The sequence below is a fragment of the Strix aluco genome, chromosome 14 (assembly GCF_031877795.1).
Source record: "Strix aluco isolate bStrAlu1 chromosome 14, bStrAlu1.hap1, whole genome shotgun sequence".
In the NCBI taxonomy this organism is placed as follows: Eukaryota; Metazoa; Chordata; class Aves; order Strigiformes; family Strigidae; genus Strix; species Strix aluco.
In genome coordinates this window covers 409,559-437,535 of record NC_133944.1, presented here as the reverse complement: position 1 = coordinate 437,535, position 27,977 = coordinate 409,559, and the positions used below count along the sequence as shown (strand labels likewise).

Sequence of the window (27,977 nt, the reverse complement as noted above, 5' to 3'; positions counted from 1 at the left end):
AGACAACCTCTGTGTGCCAAACTTGATTTTATAATCCTCTTCAGTTGTTTCTTTTCCAGGCTAAAAAGACTATCTACTTTTTCCTCACATGGAAAATATTCTTTGTATTTGATCATCCTTGTTGCTCTTCTCTGAAATGCTTCCAACTCTATTTTTCTTGAGAGAGGCAGACCAGAGCTGCATATGGTAATCACAGTGCAGCTTCCACTATGGATCTGTTCAGTGCCATAGCTGTGATCTGTTCCCCATTATTTTCCTAATAATTTTAACAGTCAGTTTGCCTTTTGGGCTGCTCCTGGGCACTAAGCAAACATTTCCATAGAACCATCTCTCCATCTGTATCTGGTTTTATCTAGTACAGCCCCAAGCCCTCACTCCTGAGGAGGGAACAGAGCTACAGCAGCTGGGACTGCAAGTGAAATCTTGGAAGAAAGAAAGTGCAAATGCCCCAGAACTTCAGCAGGGTTAAGACCACCTGGCTGTGCCTCGCACCTTCAGATCGGGGGCAGCTGCTAGACATCTGAAAAACAAGACACGATGAGTTAAGACCAGCCTCACAATGCTCCAGCCCTGTCCTCTTCCAGGCATGTCTACCCTCGAGCACCAGTGCCACCCGAGAGGCTGCATAATGCCGTGGTGAGGGCTCAGGCGTCTGCTCTTTGCGGAAGCAAAACTCGGGGTCGGGTCAGGCAGAACCACCAGGAACGGCCCCCACGTGCCCTGCCGTGGATACCCAGCCCCCTCGCACAGAACACCCGCGTCTGCTGGGTGCCGTCACCCTCTCAACCTTGCTGCAAGGATTCCTTGAGATTCTGCCTTCACGGACCACACCAAGCACAGAGGCCGCCGCCAGGCAGGCGGCAGAACCGCCGATGGCCCATGTGCCGCGGGGCCAGGCCCAGGCACTGCCACAGCCCGCAGGGGTCAGGGAGGAGCGGGCGGCCACATCACAGAGTTCTGCTGGGTGGCTCCCACTAACCTTCCACCCACCGCCCAGCACACGCCAGGGAACGCAGCTGCAGCCCCTGCAGATAAATGCTGGCGTGACATCACTATCGGAGAACACAAACAGTGGCCTGTTCTCTTAGTCCTTCTTCGCCTTCTCTTTCTGTAGATTCACAGAACGAGCGGGGATCACGCAGCCTGACCTTCTGTACCTGCAGTCAAGAAAATTTCGCCATGTTACAGCTGAATTCAATAACTTATTTGACAAAGGCAGCTTTGGAAGGGCGTTCAGCTGGACCTGAAGACATCAAGAGATGGCAAATGCACTACTTCCTCCACTGGCAGTCAATACCTTCGCGTCACTCCCGTTTTTTTTTTTCTCTGATCACTGCTGTGCCAGTGGGGCTAATGAAGCTTTCTATGCAGCAGCAGTATGGTCTCAACTTTGTCCTGGGTTTTGTGCTTTATTTTTTCTATATATTAGAGTACTCCTTTCTTTCTGGCCAGAGACTGAAGGTTAACCCTAAGGAAAGGACAGGCATGAGGATCCTCTCTTTCTGCCTCTATTTCTGCATTGCCCACCCCCCACCGTGGTCCCCACCACAAGAGTCTTTTTCCACTTACCAGCCGCCTCTGGTTTGTCTCCCCCCAGCCTCCGTGTTTTCCCCATACCTTTTCCCACCCGCTGTTGCCATTGCTGCAGGATTGGGAGGAGACCCCTGTGCCCATTCCGATGGGGCTGTCCAGGTGCACCATCCATCTCCCAGAGGCTCAGTGGCTGTAAGAACCACCGAGGCATGTTCTGCGACCGCACCAGAGCAGCGCTGCTTCTCCTTTGCTCGCTCCTTCCTTCTTCCAGTGGGATCTCTGCTTTCTGCTGACTTCTAGCTCATGGTTCCTTAGAGAAACACATGGCAGCTCCTACACGGCCTATGTACGTCCTTATGTACAACACAAGAAGCCAAGACGCAGCTTGTGGCAGAGCAGTTGCCAGGATGGATTAACTGCAGGACAGCAGCGAGGTGCTGCCAGCTCGGCGCTGGGCAGGAGGCAGCCCCAGCGGGCAGGCGCATGCCCTCACGCTTGTGGGGTCACTCCTGCGCCTTCCCTCGCATTCCTCTCATCCTGAGACGGTGTTTCAAACATGATGGGGCACGGCACTGGGCAGCCTGCTCCAGCTGACCCTACCCGGGCGGGCAGGGTGGTCCCGAGGCCCCTGTGCTGCCGAGGCTGGGCCCGTCCCCGGGGCGCTGGAGGGCCTCCCGGCGCAGCCCCCCAGGCTTCTGCGGCACCAGCAGCTGGGCCCACGGAGGAGTCGAGGGACCTGGTGTTGGAGAGTGGGAATGCCAGAGGCTGCCTCGGGGTGACGGGGCTGGGTGGGACCCCCACAATGGAGGGAAAACAGAGACACAGAGCGCTTCTGCCGACGCCAGGATTTGGCCGGGGCTCTCAGTCTGTGCTGGAAATGCAGGCGGGCAGGTTCCTACCTATTTTTGCCACTGTAGCTGTTTCCTCCTACTCTGTTTTTACACATCCAGTTCATTCTTTTTCCCTTCTCTGGAAGAGACCCTCTCCCAAGAGCTGCAATGTTTTTTTAGTAAGTATTCCTCAAGTAGCGGGCTGAGACCCTGGCAAGGATAATGAGATCATTTTCACTGCAGAATGCAAAGCCGTGCAAGAGTTTCCTGTTGGTTTTTTCTCCCCTGCAGACTCTGACCATGCTGCTGATAATTTGTTGATATTCCTCGCCAGCCAAACACTGAGCGTGCCCTAGACAGTACCCAAATGTGATTAGACCAGAGGTACCAGCTTCCTCCGCACACAGAGAATTGGAAATTATCACTAGAACCGCAGAGAAATAACCTTTACGCCTCATTAAAATTCCACGAACGCAAACTCTGTTCCCGTTCTCCCCTCCGTGACTCCAGCCGGCTGCCGCAGCCGCTCGGACACGGGACGGGCTGGGACCCTCCTCCCCCCTCATCCACCCCACGGGCTCTGCCAACGCCGCAGCGGGCGGCCCCCCGCCGCCCCCCCCCCCCCCCCGCGCCGCCCCCCCCCCCCCCCCCCCCCCGCCGCCCGCCGGGGCCCAGCGCCCGGCCGCGACCGAAGGGGAAAATGGGGCGGGCCCAGCGAGGCACCAGGACGGGGGGGGGGGGGGGCGCGCCCCGGGGCTGTCGGCCGGGTGCCCGCGGGCGGTCCGGGGCCGCGCCGGCACGGCGGGGCGGGGCGGGGGCTCCGGGAGAACAAAGGTGCCCGGGGCCGCCCCGCAGCACCGGGAAGAGGAGGAGGGCGGGGGGAGGAGGAGCCGCCGCCATCTCGCGGGCAGCGCAGCGCGGGACGAGGGCGACCCCTGCCGGGCGGCGCCGGCAGCACGGCGGGGCGGGGCGCGGAGGGATACGGGGCGGGATGTGCCGCGCCCCTGCGCCGAGACTCCTCCGCCCGCACCCGCCCGATGGGCCTGGGCCTGAGCCCGAGCCTGGGCCAGAGCCCGGGCCTGAGCCCAAGCGCGAGTCTGCGTCTGAGTCCGAGTCCGAGTCTGGGCCTGAGCCCGAGCCCGAGTCTGAGTCTGGGCCTGGGCCTGGGCCTGCTGCCGGGCTCTCCGCAGTCCCTCTCTCGGTACACCCCCCGCCCTCTTGTCCTGCAGCTCCTCTCAGTCCTCTCCAGCCACCGTCCCTTCCAGCACCAAGCCCTCACAGCCCCCCACTCCCTGCAGACCTTGCCCCCGATTTTTGGCCTCCTCCTGCTCTTTGGACTCCCTCTCCCCTCACCTCTCTCCAGCTCTGCTCCCCTTCTGCCTCTCTTAAGCTGCTTGTCCAGCTCCTTCCCAGTCTCCCCCATCCCCTCTGGCCCTCCCTGCCTTTTCAGCCTCCACATCCCCTCCCGACACCCCTTCACCTTTGGTGTCCCCCTCACACTCCTTTTCAAGCTTCACACTTTTTTTTTTAGTCTGCTGTCAGGCCTTTTTATGGACTGCTGCTCCCTTTTGGGCCCCCCCCCCCCATTTCATCCTCTGCCCCTCTTAAGCCTCCCTCTGGCCTCACACCACCACATTTTTAGCCTCCTCCTGCCCACTGATGTCCACTCTTTTTAAGCCTCCCCTTGCCCCCTTTTTTTGGCCTCGCCACCCTTTCTGGGCCGCATTCACCTGTTGTGGCCCACTGCTGCCCATCCCTTTGGATCCCGCTCTTGACCCCATCCACTCTCCGGCTCCACCGTCTTTTCAGTCTCTTTCAGGCCTCCCACTGCCTTCTGTCCAGCCTGTACCTACTGGCCGCCTCCTCGCCTCTGGCCTTTTGCTTTTTGTCAATCACTGCTTTTTTTTTTTTTTTTTTTGCCTCCAATTCTTTTTCACCCTCCACCTGCTCTCTGGCCTCCTACTCATTTTTCAGCCACCCATTTCCTCAACACCCTCCTTTTTCCCCACCAACTTCCCCTCCCTCTGGCCTCCACTTTATGTTTCAAACTCCACTTTCTTTTCAGCCTCCAGCTGCCCCCTGTCTTCCCATTCTCCTTCAGCCTCCACTCTCTTTTTCAGCATCTACCTGTCATCCAGCTTTCCCCAACTTCAACATCCCCCCATCCTCCAGCCTTGGGTGGGAGGCAAACAGGGGTAGGAGGCCAGAAAGGGGTGGAATTCCAAAAAGAGCATCTACTTGTCCTTTTGTTGTTCTTTTTATACTCTGCTTTCTCATCACCCACACCACCTCCACCACCATTTTGGGCTCCCATCCCTTCTTGGCCGCACAGCTTTTTTCAGCCTCCACCCTTTTTGGCCTCTATTTTCTTGTTGGCCTCCCACACCTTTTTGGCCTTCCATTGGTTTTTGACATCCTACCCTTTTTTGGCCTCTCACCCTTTTTTGGCCTTTTCTTTTTTGCTGACCTCCCTCACTCCTTTGCCACCTCCCACCCTTGTTCATCCTCCCATCCCTTTTAGGTCTCTATTTTCTTCATGGCTTCCCATCCTTTTGTTGGTCTTCCACCCTTTTCAGCCTCTACTTTCTTGGCCTCCCAGTCCTCAGCCTCCCACTGTATTTTTTTTTGTTCTCCTTCCCTTTCTTAGCCCCTTCTTTCACTTGAACCTCTTACTTCTTTTTGATCCTCCCACCTTTTGCCAGCCTCCACCTCTTTTTGGCCTTTAATTTCTTGTTGTCTTCCCAGCCTTTTTTCTGCCTCCCACACCTTTTCAGCCTCCCACCCTTTTTCTGCTTCTTTCTCGCCACCCTCACACGCCATCTGGCTCGCTCAGAATTCCTGCCGGGGCTGTGGGGATCCGTTCAGCTCGGAGCTGCTCACTGCAGCAGGACACAAGGGCTCTCCGAGCAGCAGGCGCTGCAAGGCTGCTGCGTGCTGCCTTTGTTAAATTTGTCAGTAAAATCAACATGTGCTCCTCCAGTGGTGTCGCCCTCCACAGCTCAAGGAGCTCTGTACCAGCCCTTCCCCAGACAAATTCTGGGGCATGTCTGCTTTTGGCCTGTGCACAGACGGCCCCGCTGTTGCGGAGCTGGTGTCAGTCGGCCGTGGAGGTGTTTGTACTTCTCTTACCTGTGGTTTCTTGCATTGTGTCTGTCCCCAGAGGTGGACGAGTGCCCTGGCTCTAGATGTGAGTTGGTTGTCTCCTCTCCTGTTTTCGGGTCAGACAATAAACACATTCTCTGTTAAATCCTGCTGGAGGAATACCACTGTTCCCCAGAGGCCCTTTTTCCTTCTCCCTTGCTCGGTCAGGGTGCTGGAACCACAGATAACCCGGGACACCCTCCTGCGTGGGTCACTTTCTCCACGCAGCTCCCAGGGTCCCGCCGTGGCCCCGGCACCCTGGGGTACACCTGGGGTGGCGGCCCCCACAGGGGGTGCTCTGGCTGCCCCCGCTGCGCCCCAAGGCCGAGCTGGTGTCCGGGAGGTGTGTGCCCCGGTGAGGCAGCGTTCCTTCGTGGTGGCTCCGGGCTAGGCACCGAGCGTACGCACACGGAGAGCTGAACCATGGCAGAACAATGAAACAGCATAAAGCCTCTGAATTGTGGGGTGCCGGGTGTTACCGCACCGTCATTTCCTCCTGTATCTGGTCTCAGGCATGTGCTTGCTTTCTGTGGTGCATATAAGGGGGGGATCTGTTTATTTTAAGATTTCTTTTTCAGTTCTGTTGTATAAATGGCATCCACAGATCCCTCCATGGTCAGGTTGAGGAAGATGGTGGGATTAGACTGGGGTTCCCTTATTTTTACTCTTTTTTTTTTTTTTGTTTCCCCTATAGGCTTAGCACATAGCATCTGAGCATGCTCTAAAGCATTTTTGTTGTAGTTGCAAGTGTTTGTTTCTCAGGAAGGAGTTAGGCCACATGAGGATGAAGCCTGGTTAAGCTAGAAAAATGTAGCTATTTTTCCTGTGGCTAGAATTATTTTTAACACCAGTAATTTTTTACATGCAAGTATTTTTCCACTCATTCCGTAACTCAGAAAGAGTTGAAAGGAGGTTAATCAAACATTTGAATTAAATGTGTCTTCACGCAAAGGCTCATCATGGAAAATTTTAGCTGCAAAACAGAAGCATTTCAGGAGTTCAGCCTGGGTGTGACATGCTCATGCCCGTGGTCCCCTCAGCCTGCAAACGCTGATGCGTAGGGAACCTCAGCTCACCAGCTGCACAGGAATAGCCCCCCGGAGCAGGACAAAAAGCCTGCATAAAGCTTTCAGCCCGAGGTCTCTTTCAGTAGTTCTGCAATAGCTCACCTGGAGCCTGGATCCCCCCTTCAGGCACAGCCCGGCGATAGGCCCCAGACCAGCCCCAGCACGGGTGGGCCTGGCTCAGGACACCGGAGGGGCAGTGGAGACCCAGCTCAGTGTCTCCCGCCCCATCAAGGGTTAAAGTCTGCTTTGGAGTCAGTAACTGGGTGAACAGAGATGGAACAAGCTGCCCAAACTTTATTTTAAATGTCCACTGATGGCACATCTGCAGCATTTGGTTTACTCTGCCAAGAGTTAACTGCTAACGCATACGCTTTATTTCCAGTTCAAGTTTGGCTTGTTTCATCTTACAGTCATCGCACTGAGATATACTTTTGCCTGCCAGATCTAAGAGCCTTCCATTATCGACTCTGCTCTCCGCAAAACCACTTACATACGCAGACGTATGAGCAAATGACCCCTCACTCTCCTCTCCACTAAGCCCCACACGGAGCATCACCTTGCGGCAGTGCCTGTGGCTGCTCTTGGAGCCCTCCAACACCGCCTTGCACCAAGGGGCCGCACCTCCTGGCCGAGCTGTGCCTGTCGCTCCCTCAGCGACCGTGTCGGCTCACGGCCCACTGCTTCCCCTGCGCACCCACAAGCCGCTGGTTAATCGCAAGACCACCGTGCCTCCCCCCAGCCTGTGCTCCCAGGGCAGGTCCCCACGCTGCCAGAGCAGTGTCTGTGCTTTGCTCCTCAGAGCAGGATTTTACATTTTGCAGTGCCCTGACAGCAGCCGCCTGCACCCGGGGCACTGCAGCAGCCAGAGTGGCTGTAGGGGTGGGATGCCTCCTTTGCTGTCGCCCCATCCCCATGTGCATCAATTTGTCATTAATGATTCAATCAGTCATTTCTTTGTTTTTTTCCATTTGTTAGGTAAAAATGCTACTATCGTCTGCTCTGACATAGGTGCCTCGCAGTTGCTGGAGGAGTTCACCATCCTCTGTGCTTCTTTGCATGCTCCAAGAGCTTGCTCAGATTAAAGTGATCCCGTCTGGGTTTTACTCCAAACTGATTTTTCCTTTCCGTTTGCTCAATTTCAGTATTTTGGGCACTGGTACAGAGACCACGTGGTTCAGGAACCCACGTGGAGAGAGTGAGGCAGCATTTGGGGTGGGGGAAAGCATGTGCACAAACGTGCAGGCTCACACTGGGTGGAAAGGCAGAAGTTCCTTATGTTAAAAGGTGCTTCCAGTAGAAATTCTACACTGGCAAAAAAAACCCAACCCAAAACCGTTCCATCATTGACTCATGCTGGTGCCAGCAGATGTATCTGGTCAAAACCAGACAGGATTACGGAGGGGTGTATATTATTAGCATACACGTTAAATACTGAAATTGAACTGAACTGACATACAGTGGCTGCACAAAGGCAGTGTTCCCTGTGTTATGTGAAGGGGCCAGTAAAGAAAGGGCTGTCAGAGAAAGGTGGGTTAAAATCCAAGAGGAGACTTATAAGCTATTAAGCAGCTTACATACCTGGAGAGGTCTCCTTTTAAGATACCACCCAAAACCATCAGGTGTATTACGGAGTTGGACCTCAGGACATGAGCATCGGACGTCTCTAGACAACATGAGATAAGAAAGCAAAGAAAATAAGGATTTAAAGCCTGCCCTGTCCAGGGCATTCTCCTGCTTTCCGTGTGCAAAAGCATGATCACTGCTTTCTAAAAACTGGCCATTTGCGATGGCTGCTAGGCAGCACTATCCAGCCATGGAGGAGGCCAGCGTCCGCTGAGGGCAGAACACCCAAGGGTGCCATGCGCGGCCCTTCCGCCAGCTGCCGTTGCTCCCCGGCGCTGCGTCCACGTGAGGGGAAGAGGAGGCATTTGCTCGAGGGCCACACTGCGGGGTCACTCCGGACCTGTCCCCAATACGCAGCGGATCGAAGGCAGGACGCTTTGACCTGCGTTTCTGCGAGCTGTCGGTGTGGCTGTTTGCAACCGGCCCCCTCCTGTGCACCACAGCTTGGTCTGCTGCAGACAGGGCTGGACGTTTGGCTGCACGAATAGTGGTCAGGGTGTCCAGCACACGACGGGTACGTGCACACCCAGTGCCTGCCACTGCACCAGCTGTTTATGCATTCACACAGTTACAAGCAAGACCTTAACTTATCTCTGCTTCGGCTTCCCTGTGCAGAAGGGGGATAATAACACTTGCTCATTTTGCAGAAGAGCTCCACTGTTCAGTTCATGAATATAAAGTAGTCTGAGATCCTCTGATGGAAGGTGCTAGAGGTGGACGAAGGGGTGCTAATGGCACAAAGCTGACTAAGTCCTGAGCAGTGGTCCCACCCAGCTGTACTGTGTTTGCTAATCCAAGTGTGTAATCAGCATACACACAGGCGACATGTTGGTTCAGGCTGTGTAATACACAGTGACTTCAAAGCGCGCTCTCGATATGAGCTCGGGCTTCCCGAAAGGGGCAGTCGGTGTCTGTGCACACACCACAAAGGGCTGGCGATGCGCAGATGAGAATGGAGAGCTGTCTGGTGGCGGGAGCGCGAGATGGGTGTAAATACAGACATGGTGCCGCTCCTCGAAACAGAAAACATCTAAATCTCTCTCCTCCCTCCCCACCTCTGCCTGTCAGCTCCTCCGAATGAAGTCCCAGCTTTGTTTTCCTGATTTCCATTTTGTATCCTAAAATATTCACCCCAAGTTCCGCTTGACAGACATCCCTAATCTAATCTCCATGTCTGCTTTCTAATTTTCGCAGTCAGGATAAAACAAATTGGCTGGCGTTAATTGCCTGTGCAGCGGCCTGGAGCTTTGAGCCGTGATTTACGAGCTCAGAGCAGGCGCTCTGCAACACATTTTTCTTAATTTATTTTTAATGAGTCTCTCAATTAATTTTCTTGGAAACATCTTAATGATGTTGGAGGCGGGTGTTAATGAGGTTTGTACCAGTGCCTCATTTTGCATATTTTAAAGTACTGAATGGCATCACAAGTAAGCTCCTAGTCCTAAAACTGAAAAAAGCTTATGGCTGGAGAGAGATACCCTCCTCAGCTCATCCCACTGTCCCAGCTTGGGCTTTCAGGCTGCAGGGGTCAGTTGGTGACTCGAAACGTCGGGAGGCTGAGGCCAGCCAAGCCCGGCAGTGCGGGAGGACAGAGGAGCCGTGCTGGGGCACAGCTGGTGGCTGGACGCTTCTTACCAGGAGGGATCAAAGCCTGGGCTCGGCACTGGGGCACGCCACAGCTCTCCCCGACACCCCTGGGCCAGGCTCTTCGGGCGGGAGCACACGGGCTGGGCTGCCGGGGCTTGTGGCGGTGGGGTGCTCCAGGCTGTCTCTGCCGGCTCGCGGGGTCCCCGGTAACTGCTGGTGCATGTGCTGGCGAGGCAGCAGCTGGATTGCCTTTGTTTTCTCTCGGCACGTCAGTCTTCATTAAACCGGAGGGGAATGAAAAAGGATTCACTTTTGTCCCAGCCAGAACGTGGCAGCTGTTTAATTTCAATTAACGTGGCACTGAAAAGAATAACATTATGGCAGTAATTAAAGTGAGCCAACTCCCACCCCCAGCACTACGTGGTGCAGGCTCCCAGCCCAGTTTGGCCACCCTGTCCAGCACCAGGCGAGCGTGGAGCTGTGGGTCCGGGCTGTGGGGCTGCACCACAGGCTCACGGCGGCTGCAGCAGGGTTGAGCCCTGCCGGGGTCCGTCCTGGCCGTGGGCCCGCAGCCACCAGCCCGGGGCAGCAGATCAGCAGCACATTGGCTGGAGGGGAGGACGTGGCCGTGGGCCAGATGTGCCAGGCTCAGGCAGCCAACAGCCACCTCCGGCGACACTGGCCCAACACGCGGCCCTAGCACAGCTCCCCGGCGCTGGGAGCCCGCGGCCAGGGCCGTGCAGTGCAGCACATCTGAGGGCAGCGTGGCACACGTGGCACAGTGCGGCACGGCTCAGCACAGCACATCACACGCAGCACAGCACCGCAACCACCAGCTGGGCAGCGGCCACAGCCTGGGCTGCTGCGCGCGGTAACGAGGGCAAACGAGGTGGCAAAGGCCCTGGCAGCTGTGGGCTGCAGCTCTGGGCACGTCCTGCAGCGGGAGAGCAGAGCGATGCCGAGCCGAGCCACTGTGTGCTGGGCAGAGCTGCGTCACGCAGAGCCCCGGCATGTGCGATGTGCAGGGTGCTGCTCGGGGAGGGCAACTGGCTTTAATTAAAGCAGCAATAAGGCCGTGACGGAGCACCAAGGCCGCGGAGGGCAGCCGTGGAGGCTCCGTGCCCTGCGGGGGCTCTGTGCCCCGGCTGCCACTGCCTGAACAAGATTGAAATCTGCAGGGATATTTTGTTCCCTTGCACTGGCAGAAATTAGGGCTAAATTCAATTGCGTTCTGCACAGTGGGGGTTAAGTGGCCCTGCTCGCAGGACTGTTGGTGCTGCGCCCGCTCCCACCGCCTGTGGCTGCGACCCGCTGGTGGAGCGGGTCGTCATGGCAACCGATGATTTCTATTATGGTACATCTGCGTTCACCTTCTGGGCCCAGCTTGGCCTTGGAAATTTCCAGTTCAGATACTTACCTGTGAAACTGCACTGACTGCCAGCGAGGGGTGGCAGCCTGGGGAGCCCTGTGCCAGGAACAGGGAGGTCTGTGCCCAGGGCCCCCCCGTGCAGCCACGTGTGAAGAAGCACAGCCCCCATTTCACCAGCCAGCGATCCCATCCCCACCAGCATTTTGCCTCTGGGGACTGGTTTTCACGGGTCTGCAGTGCCGCACACTCACCTGCCTCTCCAGCTGGTCACCATCATGCACGGCCCTTGGGCAGCAAATGGCACCCAACGCCTCCCGCCCGCTGCGGGCGGCCCAACGGGATGGGGCAGGTCTCCTGCGCCCCAGGAATCGGCTGGAGGTTGCTGCCTGCCAAGGCTGGACACTGATTCCTCCTGCCAGCACCAGTTCAGGCCCTGCGCACCAGCGGATTGTTTTTCTAAAAGCCCTGAGTGACTATTCCCTGCGGGGGGGGCGTGGCAGCATTTCCCATGTGGAAGCCGCCTGCCCGCTCCCCAGCAGCTCACTGCTGCACGTGTTCCTGCCGATCTGGGTTTCTGTCGACTCCCGCGGCCACAGCGGGGCTGGCAGCCAGGCTGGTCTCCATCCTCAGAGCCTCCGTTCGCCCACGGCTGCTGCGCTCACCCCAAGAAGCTTCTGGGGCACACTCAGCCTCCCGCGGGGCCCGTGGCCCACAGCCCTGCCAGGGTGTGCCCTGCGGGGTGTGCTGAGCTGCGGAGCCATGCTGCCCAGCCACCCCCCCGCCTCTGCCCTCACGCCGCTCGGGCAGCCCCGCGCCCCGTTTGTGCACATTTACTGTAGCACACACACAGGCAGAGGGTTTGTTCTGGGTTTGGGGTTTTTTTTCCTGCTATTGATCTGGTGCTTTAAGAGGGGAAAAATATCTCCTTGGCTGTCTAAACACTATTGATCTGTGCTGGGAAGCCACATGGACAGGGAAGGGCGTGGAGAAATTGAAATTCATTTCTGACAACTTGTTCCTGTTATTTTTACCCTTTTGGACAGGGAGAAACATGGAGCAGCGGCCTCAGTCGATGTGATCAACAGCTCCTCTGAGAGCCCAGCGCAGCTCTGGGCGCAGCTCGGGAACCCACAGGCAGCACAGCGGAGGCGGCTGTGCCCGTGTCCCCGGGGCACAGCCGTGTCACAATGGCACCCGGTTGCAGCACATCCTGGGGCCAGCAACAGGGCCAGGGCATGGCCAAAGGATGGTGCAAGGGGTGGGGGGGGTAGCACAGAGACAAGGGGGTGCAAGGGCAGCATGAGACTGGAGAGGCCCAGCTGTGGCATGGGGATGCCACAAGGCTCAACATGTACGGCAGTGCCAGGACACCGGGGGGGGGGGGACACGGGGATCCCCAGATCCACCGGCACCAGGAGGAGTTTCCCAGCGTGAGGTCACCAGGTTCTGGTTCCGGGCATTGTCCCCAGGCTGCGGGCAGGGCAGAGCCACCTTGTGCCCGGGACAGGGCCCAGCCGAGGAGGAGCATGTCACACGAAGGCACAGGTGAGGGCTGCAGGCAGCGCTGCGGCTGCGCTCTGCAGGGAGGGGCGGGTGCTGCTGGAGGGGAGGCCCATGGGGCGCTTCTGCAGGTGCCCCAGGCAGGGCTGGGGGACATCCCTGGCTGTGCCCCCCGGGACTGAGGGTTGTCCGGGGCCAGCAGGAAGGGCCTGTCCCATGTTGTGGTCCCTCTGGCAGTGAGAGAGTGGCCAAAATGTGGCACATCCAGGGAGGTCCCTGCACCTTTGGGCCAGCCTGAGGGCCCCTGTGGAGGGGTGCCAGGAGCAGAGGAGGCAAAGCCAGAGCCGAGCAGCTTCAGCCAGCATCTTCAGCCGGAAGCGGAGACCTGGCAGCCCCAGGTGAGCGGTGCCACTCCCCATCCCACCCCAGGCACTGGTCACAGAGCCACAGGCTGGTGGCCGGGTGCTACAGGAGGCCCTGGCCAGCCTTTGCCGCTGCCCCCAGACAGTTCACCCCCAACCCCCCCCCCCCCCGAGTACAAGGGCTTGGAGCGTCCAGGCCTGCTGCAGCTGCACCCCCCACAGCCCACGCTGGCATCACTGCAGTGCCGAGTGCTAGCAGTGCTGGGGCTTGGCTGTTCATGAGCCCAGGGGACTGTCAGAGCAGACAGACAGCGTGGTGCTGCCTGGGGGGGAGGTCTGCACCCACCAGCCGTCAGCACACTCCACTGCAGCAAACCCTGGACTGCCAGCGCTGTTGTCCAGCCCCAGCACCTGGCAGGAGTGGCAAGACGGGCTGGCCACGGCAGCGAGCCAGACAGGTGCTGCTCATGCTGTGTCCTAGGGCCAAAGGCAAGTGCCGGTGCCGGAGCCATGGCGAGGGGAGCCCCCAGCACGCCAGGACACACAGCAGCAGAAGCTGGAGCCAGCGCAGGCACTGGCCTCAGTGCGGGCACTGCAGCTGGACCTGGACTTCTGCAGGGGCATGAACCGTGAGCGGCTGGTCCAGCTGCAGCAGCAGGAGCGTGCGGTGGAGCAGAAGCACCAGGACTTCATCTTTCTGATGCAGCAGTACCAGGCGGTGATCGGCAAGGTACCGCTGCCAGGCACAGCAGCCCCTGGCCGGGCTGTGTGCGTCCCCTCCCCTCAGCCACCGGCCCCTGACAGCCATCCCGTGCCGGGCCAAGGCACTGTGTCGGCCCAACAGCCCTGCCTGCGCCAGCAGCTGGTGGCCATGCCGCGGGGAGGGCAGGGGATGTCCTTCAGCCACATGTGGGACACAGATTTAGCGCCCATCCTGTACAGAGCAGCCCAGCCACGGGGCTGGCATGGCCCAGGGCACCCAGCTGAGCGGAGCTGGGAGACTGCAATGGCCCCAGCGGCCCCACTGACCACCTGGGCACCATCCTGGGGCTGGGGGCACTGCTGCAGCCCGCAGCCTTGCCAGCGAGTTGGGCTCACCACTCTTCACATGCCCAGGCCCTGTCACAGGTCAGGGACCGCAGAGGTGCCTTCCCAGGGCTGCTGGGTGCCCAGCAGACACTGCTGCAACAGGGAGGACACGGGGGGGCTGCGCAGGGGTGGGAGGGCCAGGAGCCGGCAGCTGTCTGGTGCAGGCCACGTCCCTTGGCCACAGACCCTCCCTAAGAGCCTGCTGCCCATGAGTTGTCCCAAACCAGCCCCAGCCTCTCCACAGCAGGGGGACCAGGGGGGTCCCACGCCTGGCTGGGTACCTGCAGGCCAGCAATGCTCCTCTCCCCAGGACCAGAAGGATGAGGTGGTGCAGACAGAGGTCACCTCCTCCGTGGCTGCCCACAGCCATTCTGACTCCAGCTACAATATCCCAAGGGAGGCGCGCACAGAGCTGCTCATGCAGGTGAGTGCAGGCAGCCCAGTGGCCACAGCCCCCACGTGCGGGGCCAGGCAGATGCCCATGGCCAGGGCTGCGCTGCTCACGCAGGCGGTGCAGACATGGGCAGCTGGGGAGGGTGGCCGGTACCGGGTAGGGGACAGGCAGCTGGGGAGGGCGGCCAAGCAAAGCAGTGCTGAGGAAGGGGCAGTGGGCAAGGACCTGGGGCCACGGGGCTGGGACAGGTGAGGGCTGGAGCCTGCAGCCAGCACCCTGGGGCTCCACGCTTGCAGTGACCCCAGCCTGTGGCCTGCCCCGATGGCAGAGAGAGTGGGGAGGAGGCACCTGGCACCCGTAAGGGTCAGTGCACCCACGGCTGGAGGATGAGGCAGCAAAGCACCTCAGTGCCTCCCCAGTTACTGCACGTACAGGGGAAAGGGCCAGGCCCAGCCCAGGCTCCCCGAGCCTCTGCGGCAGCTCCAGTTGTGGAGTTACAGGGCAGACCGCTTCCCTGGGCAGTTCGGGGAAGCTGCAGAGGTGGCTCCCCAAGCCCGGGGGGCCACGAGAGCAAGTGTCCCAAAACCACGCTGTGGGGCTGAGCCCGGCTTCGCTTCCCGCAGAAGCCCTGGGGCAGGGTGGGGGGAGGCAGCGCCAGCCTGCCCGCTCTGTCTCAAGCAGCCCCAGCCCCAAGCGTCCTGCAGCGCCCAGAGGAGTGGCCGTGCCTGTGCCTGGGGGCGGACACACAGCCCCGGGCCCACCGCGAGGCCAAGGCCAAGCAACGAGCAGGGCCGAAGCCAGCGGGCAGCAGCGAGGCTGCGGCAGCTCCGAGCAGGTAGGCCGGTGTCAGGGCAGGCCCTGAGGGGGGCTGTGCTGGCTCTGGGCCTGGCCCAGGCAGCGGGGGAGCGAGAGCAGCCGGGGCTGCCCCGGCTGAGGCTGTGCCCCTGCCTCAGGGAGCCGGATGTGCGGCTACGGGCAGAGCTGAGCCGGTGGCAGTGGAAACAGCAGGTGACCCTGGAGCAGGCGCTGCAGCACATGCAGGCGGCAGCCCACGCCCAAGAGAAGCTACAGAGGAGCCAGGAGCAGCTCCAGGCCCTGAGGGAGCAGGTAGGGAGGGGGCAAGACCTGCGGTGGGGCCCCGCCGCCAGCCTGGCCCTGCTCTCCCCTGCCCCCATGGATAACCCAGGGGCAGGGGGGAGCTGCAAGGGCAGCCGTGCTGTCAGCAGGGCAGGGAGCAGAGCGGTGAGCACCCTCAATAGAGACTAAAGCCCTGCAGCAACGCCTGCACAGCAGGAGGGGTGGTGAGCGGGGACCAGCAGTGGCAGAGGGCACAGACCCAGCGCGGCACCCGCTCACACGCTGCCCTGCTGCAGCTGGGGGCACAGAAGGAGCAGAACCAGGGCCTGTGGCACAGTGTGGCTTGGCTGCAGCAGGAGCTGGGAGCCACCCAGGCCCAGGAGCAGCGAAGGCTGCAGCAGCTTAGTGGAGCCACAGAAACCATCCAGGAACTGCAGCAAGAAGTGGCCTCAGCCAGAAAGCGCCTGGCAGAGCTGCTGCAAGAGGTGAGGGCAGGGATGGGGCGCAGGATGCAGCCAGCCCCCACACAGCCCCCAGCAAAGCGCTGCAGGGAGCCCTGGGGGGACCCCTGGCCTGCCCAGGGCTTGGCCAGCCGCCCTCCCTGCCCCACAACTTCATGTGCAGGTGCAGGACATGGGCACGCTGCAGGCAGAGCTGGCCCAAGCCCAGCAAGAGAAAGCCAAGCAGGAGGAGAAGGCTGCGGCCTACAAGGAAGAGAGGCAGCAGCTCCTCTGGGAGCTGAGGGAGCTCCAGGAGTGCCAGGAGCAGAGCAAGCAGGAGGTGAGCATGTCCCCGGGCCTCTGCGCAGGGCAGCGGGCGTCTGTGCTCAGCCCCTCACTGCCTCTGTGCCGCGGGCAGGCCCAGACCCTGCAGGAGCGGCTGCAGGAGCTGAGCAGCCGAGCCCAGCACTGGCAGCAGCTGCACCAGGCCAGTGAGCGAGCTCTGGCTACGCGAGAAAAGGAGCTGGTGGTCTGCAAGTTGGAGCTGTCTTTCCTCAAGGAAGAGCTCAGCAAGGCCACGGAGCAGGTACGGGATGGGGTCGGGCAGCACCATGGCCCAGGGGCGGGAGCACAGGCTGGGCCCCCAGCAGCCGGGAGGAGTGGGGAGGCCAGGACAGGGGACAGCAGGTCGCAGGCCACCAAAGGAGGAGGCTGCAGGTCTGGCAGCAGCAGGACTGGACACCTCCTTCTCCTTGAACTAGCCCTCTTTGCTCTGTCACTAGCCAGGAGCCCCTCAGCACGGAACCACCGAGGCACCAGCACCTCCAGCCCCACGGCTGCTGCCCCGGCCCAGCCCAGTTTCTCCAGCTGCCCCCAGTCCCGGGCGCATGGAGGCTGGGAAGAGCAGCCACACGCTGGCTCACACGGACCACGGGCGTCTTTCTTTCCAGATAGAAACCCTGCGCTCTTCCCAGGCTCTGGCACGCTGTGAGAGCAGCCGGACGCACGAGGACAGGGAGCTGGTGCTGGTCAACATCAGCCAGTGCCTGGTGGAGCAGATGTGAGTGAGGAGCCTCACCAGGGCAGAGGGGCAGGGGCTGCCTCCTCCCACCAACTCACTCAGCTCATGCCTTGGTTGCAGGCAGGTACATGAGAGACAAGGGCACAAGACCCAGCAGCAAAGTGAGCAGACCAGAGAGCTGACGGGGAGCGGGGCTGAGCTCTCCGTACACGGCAGCTGCTGCTGCTGCCTGCAGGGGTGCAGGGGACAGACGGACAACTGCTGGACTGCCCGCGCTCCCGCATCCCCTCGCCCCCCTGGCCTTCCCACCAGGCATCTTCAGGACGCAGTGAGCAGGGTGCAGGAGGAAAACACGTGCCTCGCGGTCAGAACACGCGAGAACAAGTGCGAGCGGCTGAAGGTGAGCGGAATTTGTGGCGCAGCCTGGCCTGACACTGGGCCCCTGCTCTTATGTGTGCGGGGCCGGCTGGGCTGGGGCTGCCTGCCCGGGGCACAGGCCATGGGAGAGCTGCCTCTGCGGCAGCACGGGCCAGCGCTGGCCCAGGGCTGGGCTCTTTGCCCTCTAGGTCAGCGCAATTCTGTGCCTTGTCCCAGCCTCCACAGGACAATGACTAGACGGTACCAGCCCTGCACGATTCTGCAGGGCTGCCTCCACCCAACACTCGCCTCCAGGACAAGAAGCAGTGCAAAACAAAGCAAGGATTAAACTGACAACCTTTAAACAAATAAAATTCTTCCTGTTCTGTAGCAAAATTAGTGCCAAGTACCAAAGCCTTCCTGCGCCACAAGCTGTAGAGCACCTCACAGTACAGTGATCAGAGGAGCTGGGCACTCTCCTAAGACTCAGCTGCTCCTGGGAGTCTTTAAGCCTCAAAGCAGCGGGCACTGCCACCTTAGAGGCCAAAGCGGGCTGGGGTGCGTCGTGGCGTCAGGGGCTCCCCCTGCTCCTTCCGCCCAGGGGTGTAGATTTTAGTAGATCTGCCAGGAGAGGACAAGGGCCATTAGTGGAACATGCCACCTTTCCCTGCACTGCAGCACCCAGGGAAGTCGGGATCCTCCACGCAGCTCACTACTCCTGCTCTTAAGCCGGCAACGCCTGGCCAGACAGGGCCAGCACCTACCTCGCGCTGCCCAGTGGGTTGCGGCGCTCCTGCTCCTCCCGGCGCGCACGCAGCTGCTCCTCAGCCAAAGCCATCTCCTCCTCCATGGCAGACACCTCCTCCTTGGCGCGGCGGCGGTTCTCCTGGGCGAGGCAGCAGCTGGTGAGGGGCAAGCAGGGGGGGCTGGCCCATTCCCTCAGCGTCAGCACGCACACCACAGACAGACAGGCGTGCAGAACCAGACACACACACACAGACATGCACACACGCCCAGACGCACACACACACTAGAAGAGACGCACAGCGGGGCAGCTGTCGGCCGGCTCATCCTGCACAGAAGACCCACCTGGCGTGACTTGCCGGCGTGTTTGATACTGTAGAACATGGGGCCCAGCTCCGCCAGCCACTCTCCATCCACGGCAGTGACACACTGCATGTATTCCTGCAGGGACAGAAGGAAGGATCAGGATAGCAGGGCAGAACTCCCAGGGCCCGGGCACCATTTCCAGAGCTGTGGCAGCTCCCTTCCCACCCCCCACGCTGACAGTGGTACTCAGACTAGGACTGTACCCCTGCCAGACAATTCCTCCTGGCCTCAGAAGCTGCCATGGGCTGGACTTGGTGAGACCACAAAGAGGTTCAAACGTGTCTCAGAGGCCAGGAAAAATATTGGGAAAGTGACAAACAGGACTCTGCAGGTGACACAGACATGCCTGGCCGGTATGGATGAGAACAGCTGAGCACTGCCCTTCTGAGAGATCCCAGTATCCCAGGACAGCCCTCCACCTCCCTCAGAGCACCCCGCACCCTTCCTGCCAGCCCGCAGCTCCAGCTTACCTTGGTGGTCATGACCAGCTCATGATAGACGATGTAGTCTGGCGTGTAGCCCATGCCAAACAGAGAGCTGGTGGGGTGCAGGTGGCAGGGCATGCCGGTGCGGATGTTCACGTACTCCCCGATGCCCTGCAGAGGGGAGCGTGGTCAGCCCGCTGCTCCCAGACAGGGCCTCTTGGCCCCCGGACTAGCAGAGACACCTCTCACCTTCAGCTTTGCAGCCTGGTGGAAATAGGCAGCACAGATGCACTTCCTGACAATGTCCCAGTCAGTCCCACAGGACGCCAGGCTCATCCGCTGCTGCACCATGATGTCCTTGAGCTGGGCACGCACCTCCCGCACCTGCCAAGCGTGCGGCAGTCAGACCCCTGTCCGGCACACGGCTCCCTCCCCCAGCCCCTAGCCACAGCCTCACCTTCCGCATGGCCTTGGCGTGGATGAAGTGCTGGTTGCACCACAGTGTAGAATAGCTGTTGTTCTTCCACTGCAGATAAACATTCAGATAAGTCAAGTGATCGCTCTCTGGAACAGCAAATTTCTCCCGCACTTGGTCACTCTCCTCCTCTCGGCCCTGAAGGGTGAGCAAAGGACACAGGTTAGTCAAAGGGCAGGGGAAGACCCCAAACTGCTGAAAGAGCAAGCAGGTACCTTAGGCCGATAAAAGATGGCAGGCACAGACAACATGGAGACAATGAGCAAGATCTCAGAGCTGCAACCCATATCGCAGGAGACAATGAGCATTTTGGAGAGCGCGGGATCCAGTGGGAACTCCACCATGAGACGCCCTGTTGAGGTCAGGCCACCTGCAGGGACAGCACAGGATCAGCAGGTGGGCAGGTGCCAGGCCCAGGGGCCGACAGCTCATCCCAGCAGCCAGTACCTGTGTTATCCAGGGCCCCCAGGATCCACAACTGGTACATGGAGTTCAGCATGTTGTCCTCAGGGGGCGGATCCATGAAGTGGAACTGCAGCAGGTCCTGCACACCCAGGGACTTCAGCAAAAGCACGACGTTGGCAAGGTTGGTGCGCTGGATCTCGGGCACCGTGGTTGTCAGCAGCTCGTTCTTGTAGGCACTCTGGGTGTAGAGCCTGCGGAGCAGAAGCCAAGAGCATGCTCCTCGCGCCCCGGCCACCGTGCTCCCTCCTTCCCACCGCAGCAGCTGCTGCCCAGCCTGGGCACAGGGCAGCCACGCTGGGATCAGCCTGGCCAGCGGGACCCCAGCAAGGAACCTCTACCCTGACAACCTGCGGGCGCCTGGGCTGCACCACAGCGTACAGCCCCTCAAGCACGGTCCCTCCCCGGGCACAGACCAGTCCCAAAGCAAAGCCTTGTGAGAGCTGCCTTTGGCTTGGCTGTTACCGACAGCACCAAGGGCAGAACAGCCACAGGGGACGATGGGCAAGGGAAGAAACGGGAGCGTATCCTCTCCTCTGCGGAGGCCCTGGGTCCAGAAGAGAAGGCCTCAAGGCCTGCCTACTGCAGGCCCTCAGAACTTCAAGATAATACTACTCATCCCCCCCAGAAGTTCAAGATAACGAACAGCTCCAGTGAGAAAAAAATATATATAACCCGATGCCAAGCTGCAGGTACGACAGGACGTGCCCACCTGAAGCAGTGTCCTGGGCCCGTTCGGCCAGCTCGGCCTGCCCTCTGGTTGGCATTGGCTTGACTGATGGGGTAGATCTGCAGCGCATCCATGCCTATGCGGGGGTTGAAAACCTGCAGGGCACAAGGAGAACAGACTGAAGTACAAAGAAGGCTGGGTCGCTACCACAGAACTCCCTCAGCCCAACCCCAGCGATCAGACATAAGCAGTACAGGAAATCCTGGCTTACCTTCAACTTGCAGTAGCCAGAGTCGATGACAAACATGATGCCGTCCACCGTCAGCGAGGTCTCTGCGATGTTGGTTGCAACGATGCACTTCCTGACACCGTCCGGAGCCTGCAAGCACAGTGCCCGTCAGTCAGAGCCTGGGCAGGGGCCTCTGTGCCACTGAGGAAGAGCACAGAGCGGGAACAGAACCCAGGAGAGGAGCACACGGCTTCTCTCCCCCTCCACGTGCAGTACAAAGGCACGTCCACACCCCCACCCATGCTCAGCGGTCTCCCCTGCACTAGTGTCCCCTGTCCCCGCACCATCCCAGAGCACATGTCAGCACCTTCTGGAAGATCTTGGCCTGTAGGTCCGAGGGTAGCTGAGAATAGATAGGCAGTACAGCCAGAGCAGGCGCCTTCTCCAGCTCCTCAAGGTGCTCCACGATTTGCTCTGAGGTCACCTAAACACAAAGAAGGAGGTAAACCTAAGATTAAAACAACAAGGGTGTAGGACAGCGCCTGCCCTTCCAGCTCACCTCTATGTCCTCCTGGCCAGGCATGAAGACGAGGATGTCTCCAGGAGCACCAGACAAATGCACCTGCAGGGCCTGTTTCACTGCAGCCTCCACATAATCCTCCTGTGGGGTCTGAAAGGCACAACTGGAGTTGGAGACACCAACAACCTCACCTGCTCTGTCCTGTGTGCAAGACTGCATACAGCACAGCTGCCCCTCCTCTGTCCTTTCTGCCCACCACAGAGCACAGTACACCCCAGTCACAACCCCCTCCTGTCACAACAGAACCTCCCTCTGCAACGCTGACCGTACCTTGCTGAAGAGAATATCAACAGGGAAAGTGCGCCCAGGAATGTGGAAGATGGGAACGTTCCCAAAGAAGGAGGCAAATTTATCTGCATCCATGGTGGCCGAGGTGACAACAAGCTTCAGATCTGAGCGTCGGGCCACCACCTAGAAAGCAGATGAAAGGAACGATAAGGAAGGGGCATTTGTGCATGCTGCAGGCTGCTTCCATTACTACTGAGACAACAGCACAGCACAGAGCTGCTGCTGTACTCTAGAGGCACTGGCCACTAATGTCAGGGAACACGGATGCTGTATGATCTTGCGCAGTTATAAAGACCTGCCAACCTCCATTCAGGAAGTCTTAAGCCAGCAAAGATCTCTGTGCTGAGAGTTTCTGACCATCAGCCAGCAAGCCTCTGGCAGCACTGAGGCTCTGGGGGAGATTTAATGCCCCAGAACCAGGGACCAGGATGTTGGAGCAGCCAGTGCAGCCAGAGATGTGGCAGCTCTCCCAGAGCGGGGAGAGAAGGGCTGTCCCTGCCAATGCTCTGCTTTAAGACCAGCTCGTGTGTCCCGTGCTGCTGCCCTCTCGCCCAGGCTCACACCCACCTCCCGAAGCAGGCCAAAGAGCACGTCGGTGTTGAGCGAGCGCTCGTGCGCCTCGTCCATGATGATGGCGCTGTAGTTGTCCAGGTCAGCCTCTCGCAGTGACTCCCGCAGAAGAATTCCATCTGTCATGTATTTGATCACCGTGTTCTCGGACGTGCAGTCCTCAAAGCGGATGGCGTAGCCCACCTGGGAGGGCAGAGATACCAGCAAGTCTTCCAACAGCCCCCCGCCCTCCCAGTCCCCCAGCTGCACCCACCAGGCTGCCAGACTCACCTCCTCCCCCAGACGCACCCCCATCTCCTCACTGACCCGCTTGGCGACCGACATGGCCGCCACCCTGCGCGGCTGCGTACAGCCAATCATGCCGTAGTCCGTGTAGCCGTCCTCGTGGAGGTACTGCGTCAGCTGAGTCGTCTTCCCGCTCCCTGTCTCCCCCACCACAATCACGATGCTGTTGTCTCTGAAGAAAGGAAAAGGGTCTCTCTTCGTACACCACAAAAAAGGGCTTTTGCATTCACAGCACTGGCTGGCCGCCCAAGCGTTGTCCTACTCGGGCAGGAGAGCTGCTACCAACCGCGCAAGCCACAGGCTGTTTCCTGAGGGTGCAGCTTCCGAACGGGCCACGTATCCAGAATTTCTCACTTGAGTTCCTGAGATGTAGGCCAGTGCCCTGCAGATGCTCCGTGACCTGCTCCCCAGCAGCCGTACCTGAGGATGGAGAGCAGCTCCTGCTGCACAGCAAAGATGGGCAGATACTGTCTCTGCTCCAGGATTGATTTCTTCTTGGCAAACTCACTGCTGGCTTCACTTTTTTCTTTCATGTGTTCGGCAAACTTCTGCTCAGTCCTAAGGAAACACCAGAAGTCCTGAAACTGCCTCTCACACACTTTGCTACGCCTACAGCCACCGTCACCAGCTGAGCGGGAGCAATTCAAACCAAGCTCCTACCTGTAATCCACTTTGCCATCTTCTGTCACCATCTCATCCTTCTCCTCCTCTTTCTTGATCCCCATAATATCTCCCAGTTTTGTGCCTGCCAGCTCCCAGTGCTTATGCTGAGCCTGGAAGGACAGGGAGCAGCATAACTTTACCACAGCAAGCACTGACAAATCCTTCCTCTACAATCCTACTCTTCAGACTAGGAAGCCGCATTAGCCCCACAGTTCCCCAGCGCCACCGTGCAGAACACACCACCCTACACCGAGTCCCCCTCTTCCAGGTGAACTGGAGCAGAGTTGTCAGACACCAGTCTGGATACAGAGACTTCAGGTGCAGAGTGACCAACTGCCTCCTAAGAAAATGGTTCCAGCTGCTGACCCTTCCATTTAATTTGAATTTAAACCGACACAAACCTGAACCAGAGATAATCTTCTTGCTCCTGACAGGTGCTCACAGGTCTCTCTCCCACCTTCCCGTTTGCCCTCACCTCTGATATGAGGCCAGCTTCCACCCCCCTTCCACTCATACGTACATGCAGCCCCAATCCAGCTCAGTTTCAATTTAGGAACAGTCTGTGCTTTCCCCACACCTACCACATAAGCTTTAGATAAAGTCCCTAGAAAACACCCCCAAAAACTAATACGCTACTTTTCTGCATATTCTTCCTCACAACTCTTCTGCTGAGACATGACAAGACGGATCTTGCCACCACACTGACTGCTGACTGTCCCTGAGCTACCCTGCACCCTCCACCCACTCTCCTCTCCCACGATCCCAACGCCCTTTGGATCAGAATCCTCTGCCCAAGCACACAGTAAGTCATGGCCCAGGCAGTGCCTGAGGGAAACACACCACAGCAGCTGCTTATGAGACAACGCAATGAGCTGGGCTGCCAGGATATCCCAGGTCATAAAAAATACGAACTCCTTATCACTGTTGCTGCTACAGCCTGCCTTCTGCAAAGCCCAGCCAGAGGCTGTGAGACACTGCGCAACACATGCAGAGCCGGGCAGTGAGCCAAAGGGTCACAGCATACCCTCTTACGCTCCTTCTGCTCCCTGTGCTTGCGCACCAGCTGGCTGCCTTTCCGGGCGATGATGGCCAAATCTGAGGTGGCATCCTTGACAGGGATGACTGGCTCTGGCTAGTGGAAAGAGGCATTGCTTCAGCACAGAGAGCTCATGCTTGCGGGGCTCCCTGCCACGAGCGCCTGCAGCCACCGTCTCTACCTGCTTGGTGAAGACAATCCTTCCATCCAGGAAAGGGGGCACCAGGTTGTGCACCAACAGATGCACTTTAGCAGAGTTATCCTCCTCAAAATCTTCGTCCACTTCAATCCGATGAACGACACCACTGGTCAGCATGCGATTCGTCTCCCAGCGCTCGTTATCCTGCAGGAAACAACGTATCAGGAAATACACAGAAGCTGCCCAGAAAGCCCAAGAGATAACACCAGAACTCTGAGCTCAGGCCTGGGCCCTGACCCACAACAGGATGAGACTGATGGTTCCCACCAAGAGAGCCTGACAGTGAGCGCTGGGAAGGAACAGCAACTGAAAGCAGCAGGGTACAGGAAACACAGAGCGAGTGGCCGTATGAAGTACGTGGTCCACAGGACTGTCTCCAAGGACAGGCAGGACAGACACTGTCTGCAAGGCCCCTGCCACACCCCGATTATGCCAGGAAACCCGGGCATAATCCCGGCAGTCCCCAGTGTCCACTGGGCCACCAGCGGACAACCCTCGTGATGTAACTCACCCCCAAACTGGCAGGAGCACAGCCCTGTGTTCCCACTGCCCTGGACGCTGCAGCCCATTGCAGTCACTCCAATGGTGAGGGCTGCACTTTGCAGGGGAACTGAACAAGTTTCCCCTTGAGCCCTTGTTCAGTTTGGGCCAGGACACAGACTGTCCTTCTCCAGCCGAGAGCAAGGGCTCAGCCCTCGCTGCTAGCACGCGGATCTCTCAAGGGGCAGCAGAACAGACCCACACAGGGCAGCTGACCCCTCGTCCCGCCCCTACCTCGTTGATCTGCCGCCGCTGCGCCGAGATGCGCTTCTGCCTCTGCTTGTGCAAGTGCTGCTCCCGCTTCTTCACGTACTCCTCGGAGGAGTAGGCCAAGGGGTTGTGAAACTCGTCGTAGCCCTCGTCCATCATGTACCAGTCCCGATCTGCTTGCTGGGAGGGGAGAGGCGCAGCCCTGAGCCCCACCGGCGGGGCCGGGCAGGCTCCCAGTACGGCCGCGGGAGCAGCCCGCCCGCCGCCCCGTGCCCACCTCGCTCCTTGCCCGCTATCGAGCCCTCACCCGCTGGTCGTCCTCCCACTGCTGCCGCTCCTCCTCCGTCTCAAAGGCGATTCCCTCCTCCCCGTCCGCACGCCGCCCTGGCGGGGGGGAGCCACTCAGCCCGCGCCCCACAGGAAATCCCAGAGCCCAGCCCTGTGCCGAGCAGGGGAGGGGGATCCCGCCACTGCCCGGGCCCGGCTCCTCACCTCTCCCTCTGGACAGCCGCGGCGTGGCCCCCAGGTGCCTCCGGTCGTCAGCCCACTCGTTGTATTTGTACGACGGGGTAGGTAAGGGCGTCTTATCCAAGTACCTGCTCCTCACGGACCTGGAAAAACAGCACGAGAGAGGAATTGGTGCCCGCAGCCAGGCACTGCTCTTACACAGGCCCTCCCCTTTCTGCAGCTCAACAGCTCACAGCCACAGCCCCAGGCACTGATACCTGTCCCGGTCTCTCCGGTCCGTGTCCCGCAGCGACGATGCCCGGTGGCTGCGCTCCGAGTCTCGACAGGAAGGCACAGGGGAGGGAGATTCCCACTGAGAGCGGCGGGCACTGCTGTAGCCACTATCATCTTCCTCCCAGCTGGAGCGAGATGGCGTGGCTGCATCTGGTAGAGGAGATGGAGTTTGACACCTGATGTTCAAACAGCGGCCCCAGGCACCTGGAGTCACCTTACACCTTCTAGCAAGGAGCACGGAGAAAAGGTAACCATTTGTCCTCCCTCTAAGAGGAAGGCCTAAACCAGTGATTCCAAGGAAAATTACCAAAGGACCACGTTTCTGTATCACACAGACCCAGAACAGACCCCACTACACAGAGATCAGCCAGATTTTCACACACACACAGCTGGCAGATTGCTCCCAGATCCAGGTTGAGCTAGGAGTTTTATGCTTGCCCTAATCACAAACATTAAAAGATACAGACTTTTCTACCCATACTTGTCCTGACAAAACCAGCAGGAAACAAAAAAAACAAAAAAAAAACCAAAAAAAAAAAAACCAAAACAAAACAAAAAAAAAAAAAAAAAGAAAAAGTCAAGTCCCTTCCTGTCAGGTCTCACACAAGAACTTCACCAGGTCCCACTCCTACCTTTGGGCCGATGTCTGGGACTCTCTGGTTCACTCCTCCTGCTGCTTCGCTCTGATAAGCCATCTCTCTCTGATCTGCTGCTGTGACGACTTCTGTCCCGCTCCTCTGCAAAAAGAGAGTAAGATCAGGTGCCCAGTGTGCAAACGGGCTTTCCAAGTCTGCTGCAGAAAACACCATGAACATTAGCTGAGGACTACAGGCAGGCTGAGGGACAAACCCAAACCCTAAGCAGGAAGAGTCACAAAGGTCTCTGAGCAGTTACCGCGGTCCCGTTTCCGATCGTGGTCCCGATCCCTGCTGCGCTCCTTCTTTCGTTCCTTCTCCTCCTTGGAGGAGGCAAAGACACCATGTTCCCGACGCTCCCTTTCCCGCTGCCGGTTGCGTTCCCAAAACTCCTCGCTGACACCCCCTGTGTAGGAAGGCGTTTCCGCGTGGACAGAACGGTAATGCCTAGAAAGGCAGAGCAGAGAGAAGGAAAGCTCAAAAGTGCTAAGGAACATCTCACCTTTGACTTGTCTCACCCAACTCTAGTTGTAACCTCTGCTATAGCAAAAGCTTATGGTTACACGTGCTCTCCCTGTCCACTGCTAACAGCCCGCCGGGTCCGCTGATGCGCTCAGACACTTCACTCCTGAGCGGGCCACTGCCTCCAGGCATCAGGAAGCAACAGTCTCAGGGCTGGTGTTTGCAGGCCCCACAGCAGAGGAAAGCACTCCTGCCCATAGCACGCCAGGGCAGCACCAGGGAAAGAGCTTTCGCCAGACGGCCTCGGGGCCCTACCCCGAGATCTCCAGACCTCTCCCGACACGGGGGGGGGGTTACAGCCCGCCCGATACAGTGCTCACACCCCGCGTCCTTCCCCCGGCAGGGACCCAGCAGCTGTAGAGCGCCAGGACCCGCCCCGCAGACCCCACCTGTCCTTGCGAGCGCTCCGGCCGCTCCGACCGGTCCCCTCTTCCTCCTCCTCCGCCTCCTCCTCCTCGGCGCTGCCCGCCTCGTCGCGGCCCTCTTCCCAGTCCTTGTAGGACGAGACCCGGGACCGCTTTCCCCCGGCCGCCTCCTCCTCGCGTTCCCGCCGCTTCTGGGCCGCCAGCACGTCCAGGCCCAACAAGGAGGCCCGAGGCGCCGGCGCCTTGAAGACGTGCTGCTCGGCGGCGGCGCTGCGCCTCCGCGGGACCAGCCCGCCGGCCTCGGCCTCCGGGCTCGTCCCCGCCAGCCGGTGCAGCGACTCCTCGCTCGCCTCGGCCATGGCCGCTGCCCCGCCGGAGCGCTGCGCGGCCCAGCCCCGCTCCCACAGCCCCGGCACCTGCGCGCAGTTGGCTCAGCGACCGTAAACCCGCTCCCTGAGCGCCGCCATGGCCGCCCCACAGTGCTCCGCGAGAGGAGCCGCTCTAGCCCCTCGCACCATAGAGAGAGCGGCCAGAGCCTATAGGAGAGTCTGAGTACGACTAGACAAGACGCGGCCCCGCCCC

General features: G+C 59.4%; 2 protein-coding genes across 10 annotated transcripts in view; one reads left to right on the top strand and one right to left on the bottom strand.

The window, feature by feature from the left end:
• The window catches only part of PMFBP1 (polyamine modulated factor 1 binding protein 1), a 129,748-nt gene extending 112,009 nt beyond the window's left edge, over positions 1-17,739 (top strand). The window contains exons 4-13 of one of the 5 annotated variants that reach the window (XM_074840073.1): positions 12,194-12,695; positions 12,888-13,048; positions 13,494-13,742; positions 14,412-14,525; positions 15,119-15,330; positions 15,449-15,602; positions 15,869-16,057; positions 16,197-16,598; positions 16,963-17,072; positions 17,154-17,739. In XM_074840073.1, coding sequence (XP_074696174.1) covers positions 12,500-12,695; positions 12,888-13,048; positions 13,494-13,742; positions 14,412-14,525; positions 15,119-15,330; positions 15,449-15,602; positions 15,869-16,057; positions 16,197-16,598; positions 16,963-17,072; positions 17,154-17,739 — 2,373 coding nt within the window. In that variant the 5' untranslated portion in view covers positions 12,194-12,499. Of the gene's footprint in view, positions 1-12,193; positions 12,696-12,887; positions 13,049-13,493; positions 13,743-14,411; positions 14,526-15,118; positions 15,603-15,868; positions 16,058-16,196; positions 16,599-16,962; positions 17,073-17,153 lie in introns of all 5 variants that reach the window. The other 4 variants (XM_074840076.1, XM_074840074.1, XM_074840077.1 and 1 more) reach the window with 4 other exon arrangements.
• On the bottom strand, positions 10-27,879 carry DHX38 (DEAH-box helicase 38). 5 transcript variants are annotated; one of them, XR_012625156.1, is made up of 30 exons: positions 27,420-27,879; positions 26,768-26,955; positions 26,506-26,610; positions 25,858-26,023; positions 25,625-25,743; positions 25,440-25,516; positions 25,157-25,312; positions 24,365-24,526; positions 24,172-24,279; positions 23,145-23,257; positions 22,905-23,042; positions 22,470-22,656; positions 22,197-22,382; positions 21,612-21,752; positions 21,321-21,431; positions 21,129-21,245; positions 20,804-20,911; positions 20,575-20,687; positions 19,848-20,056; positions 19,616-19,770; positions 19,383-19,538; positions 19,175-19,309; positions 18,971-19,096; positions 18,480-18,575; positions 18,155-18,276; positions 9,830-10,141; positions 8,150-8,234; positions 5,493-5,571; positions 980-1,157; positions 10-520 (listed from the first exon to the last, which is right to left on the bottom strand). XR_012625156.1 is itself a non-coding variant. In XM_074840070.1 (26 exons), exons 1-26 carry the CDS (start codon positions 27,752-27,754, stop codon positions 10,051-10,053), a joined length of 3,720 nt encoding a protein of 1,239 aa, XP_074696171.1. In that variant the 5' UTR covers positions 27,755-27,879; the 3' UTR covers positions 6,846-10,050. The 5 variants fall into 5 exon arrangements, 2 of the variants coding, with proteins under 2 accessions (XP_074696171.1, XP_074696172.1); XR_012625154.1 differs by having other exon boundaries at positions 10-1,157; XR_012625155.1 differs by lacking the exons at positions 10-520; positions 980-1,157 and adding an exon at positions 2,281-2,715.
• Positions 27,880-27,977: the final 98 nt, after the last annotated feature.

What these genes read in the sequence shown, in the direction of transcription:
- DHX38 (XM_074840070.1), bottom strand. Translation starts at nt 27,754, where the DNA reads ATGGCCGAGGCGAGCGAGGAGTCGCTGCACCGGCTGGCGGGGACGAGC. An exon ending in CGGAGCGCTCGCAAGGACAG is followed by an intron (nt 26,956 to 27,419) that starts GTGGGGTCTGCG and finishes CTGCCTTTCTAG; the next exon opens with GCATTACCGTTCTGTCCACG. An exon ending in AGGCCAAGATCTTCCAGAAG is followed by an intron (nt 20,912 to 21,128) that starts GTGCTGACATGT and finishes CTGTGCTTGCAG; the next exon opens with GCTCCGGACGGTGTCAGGAA.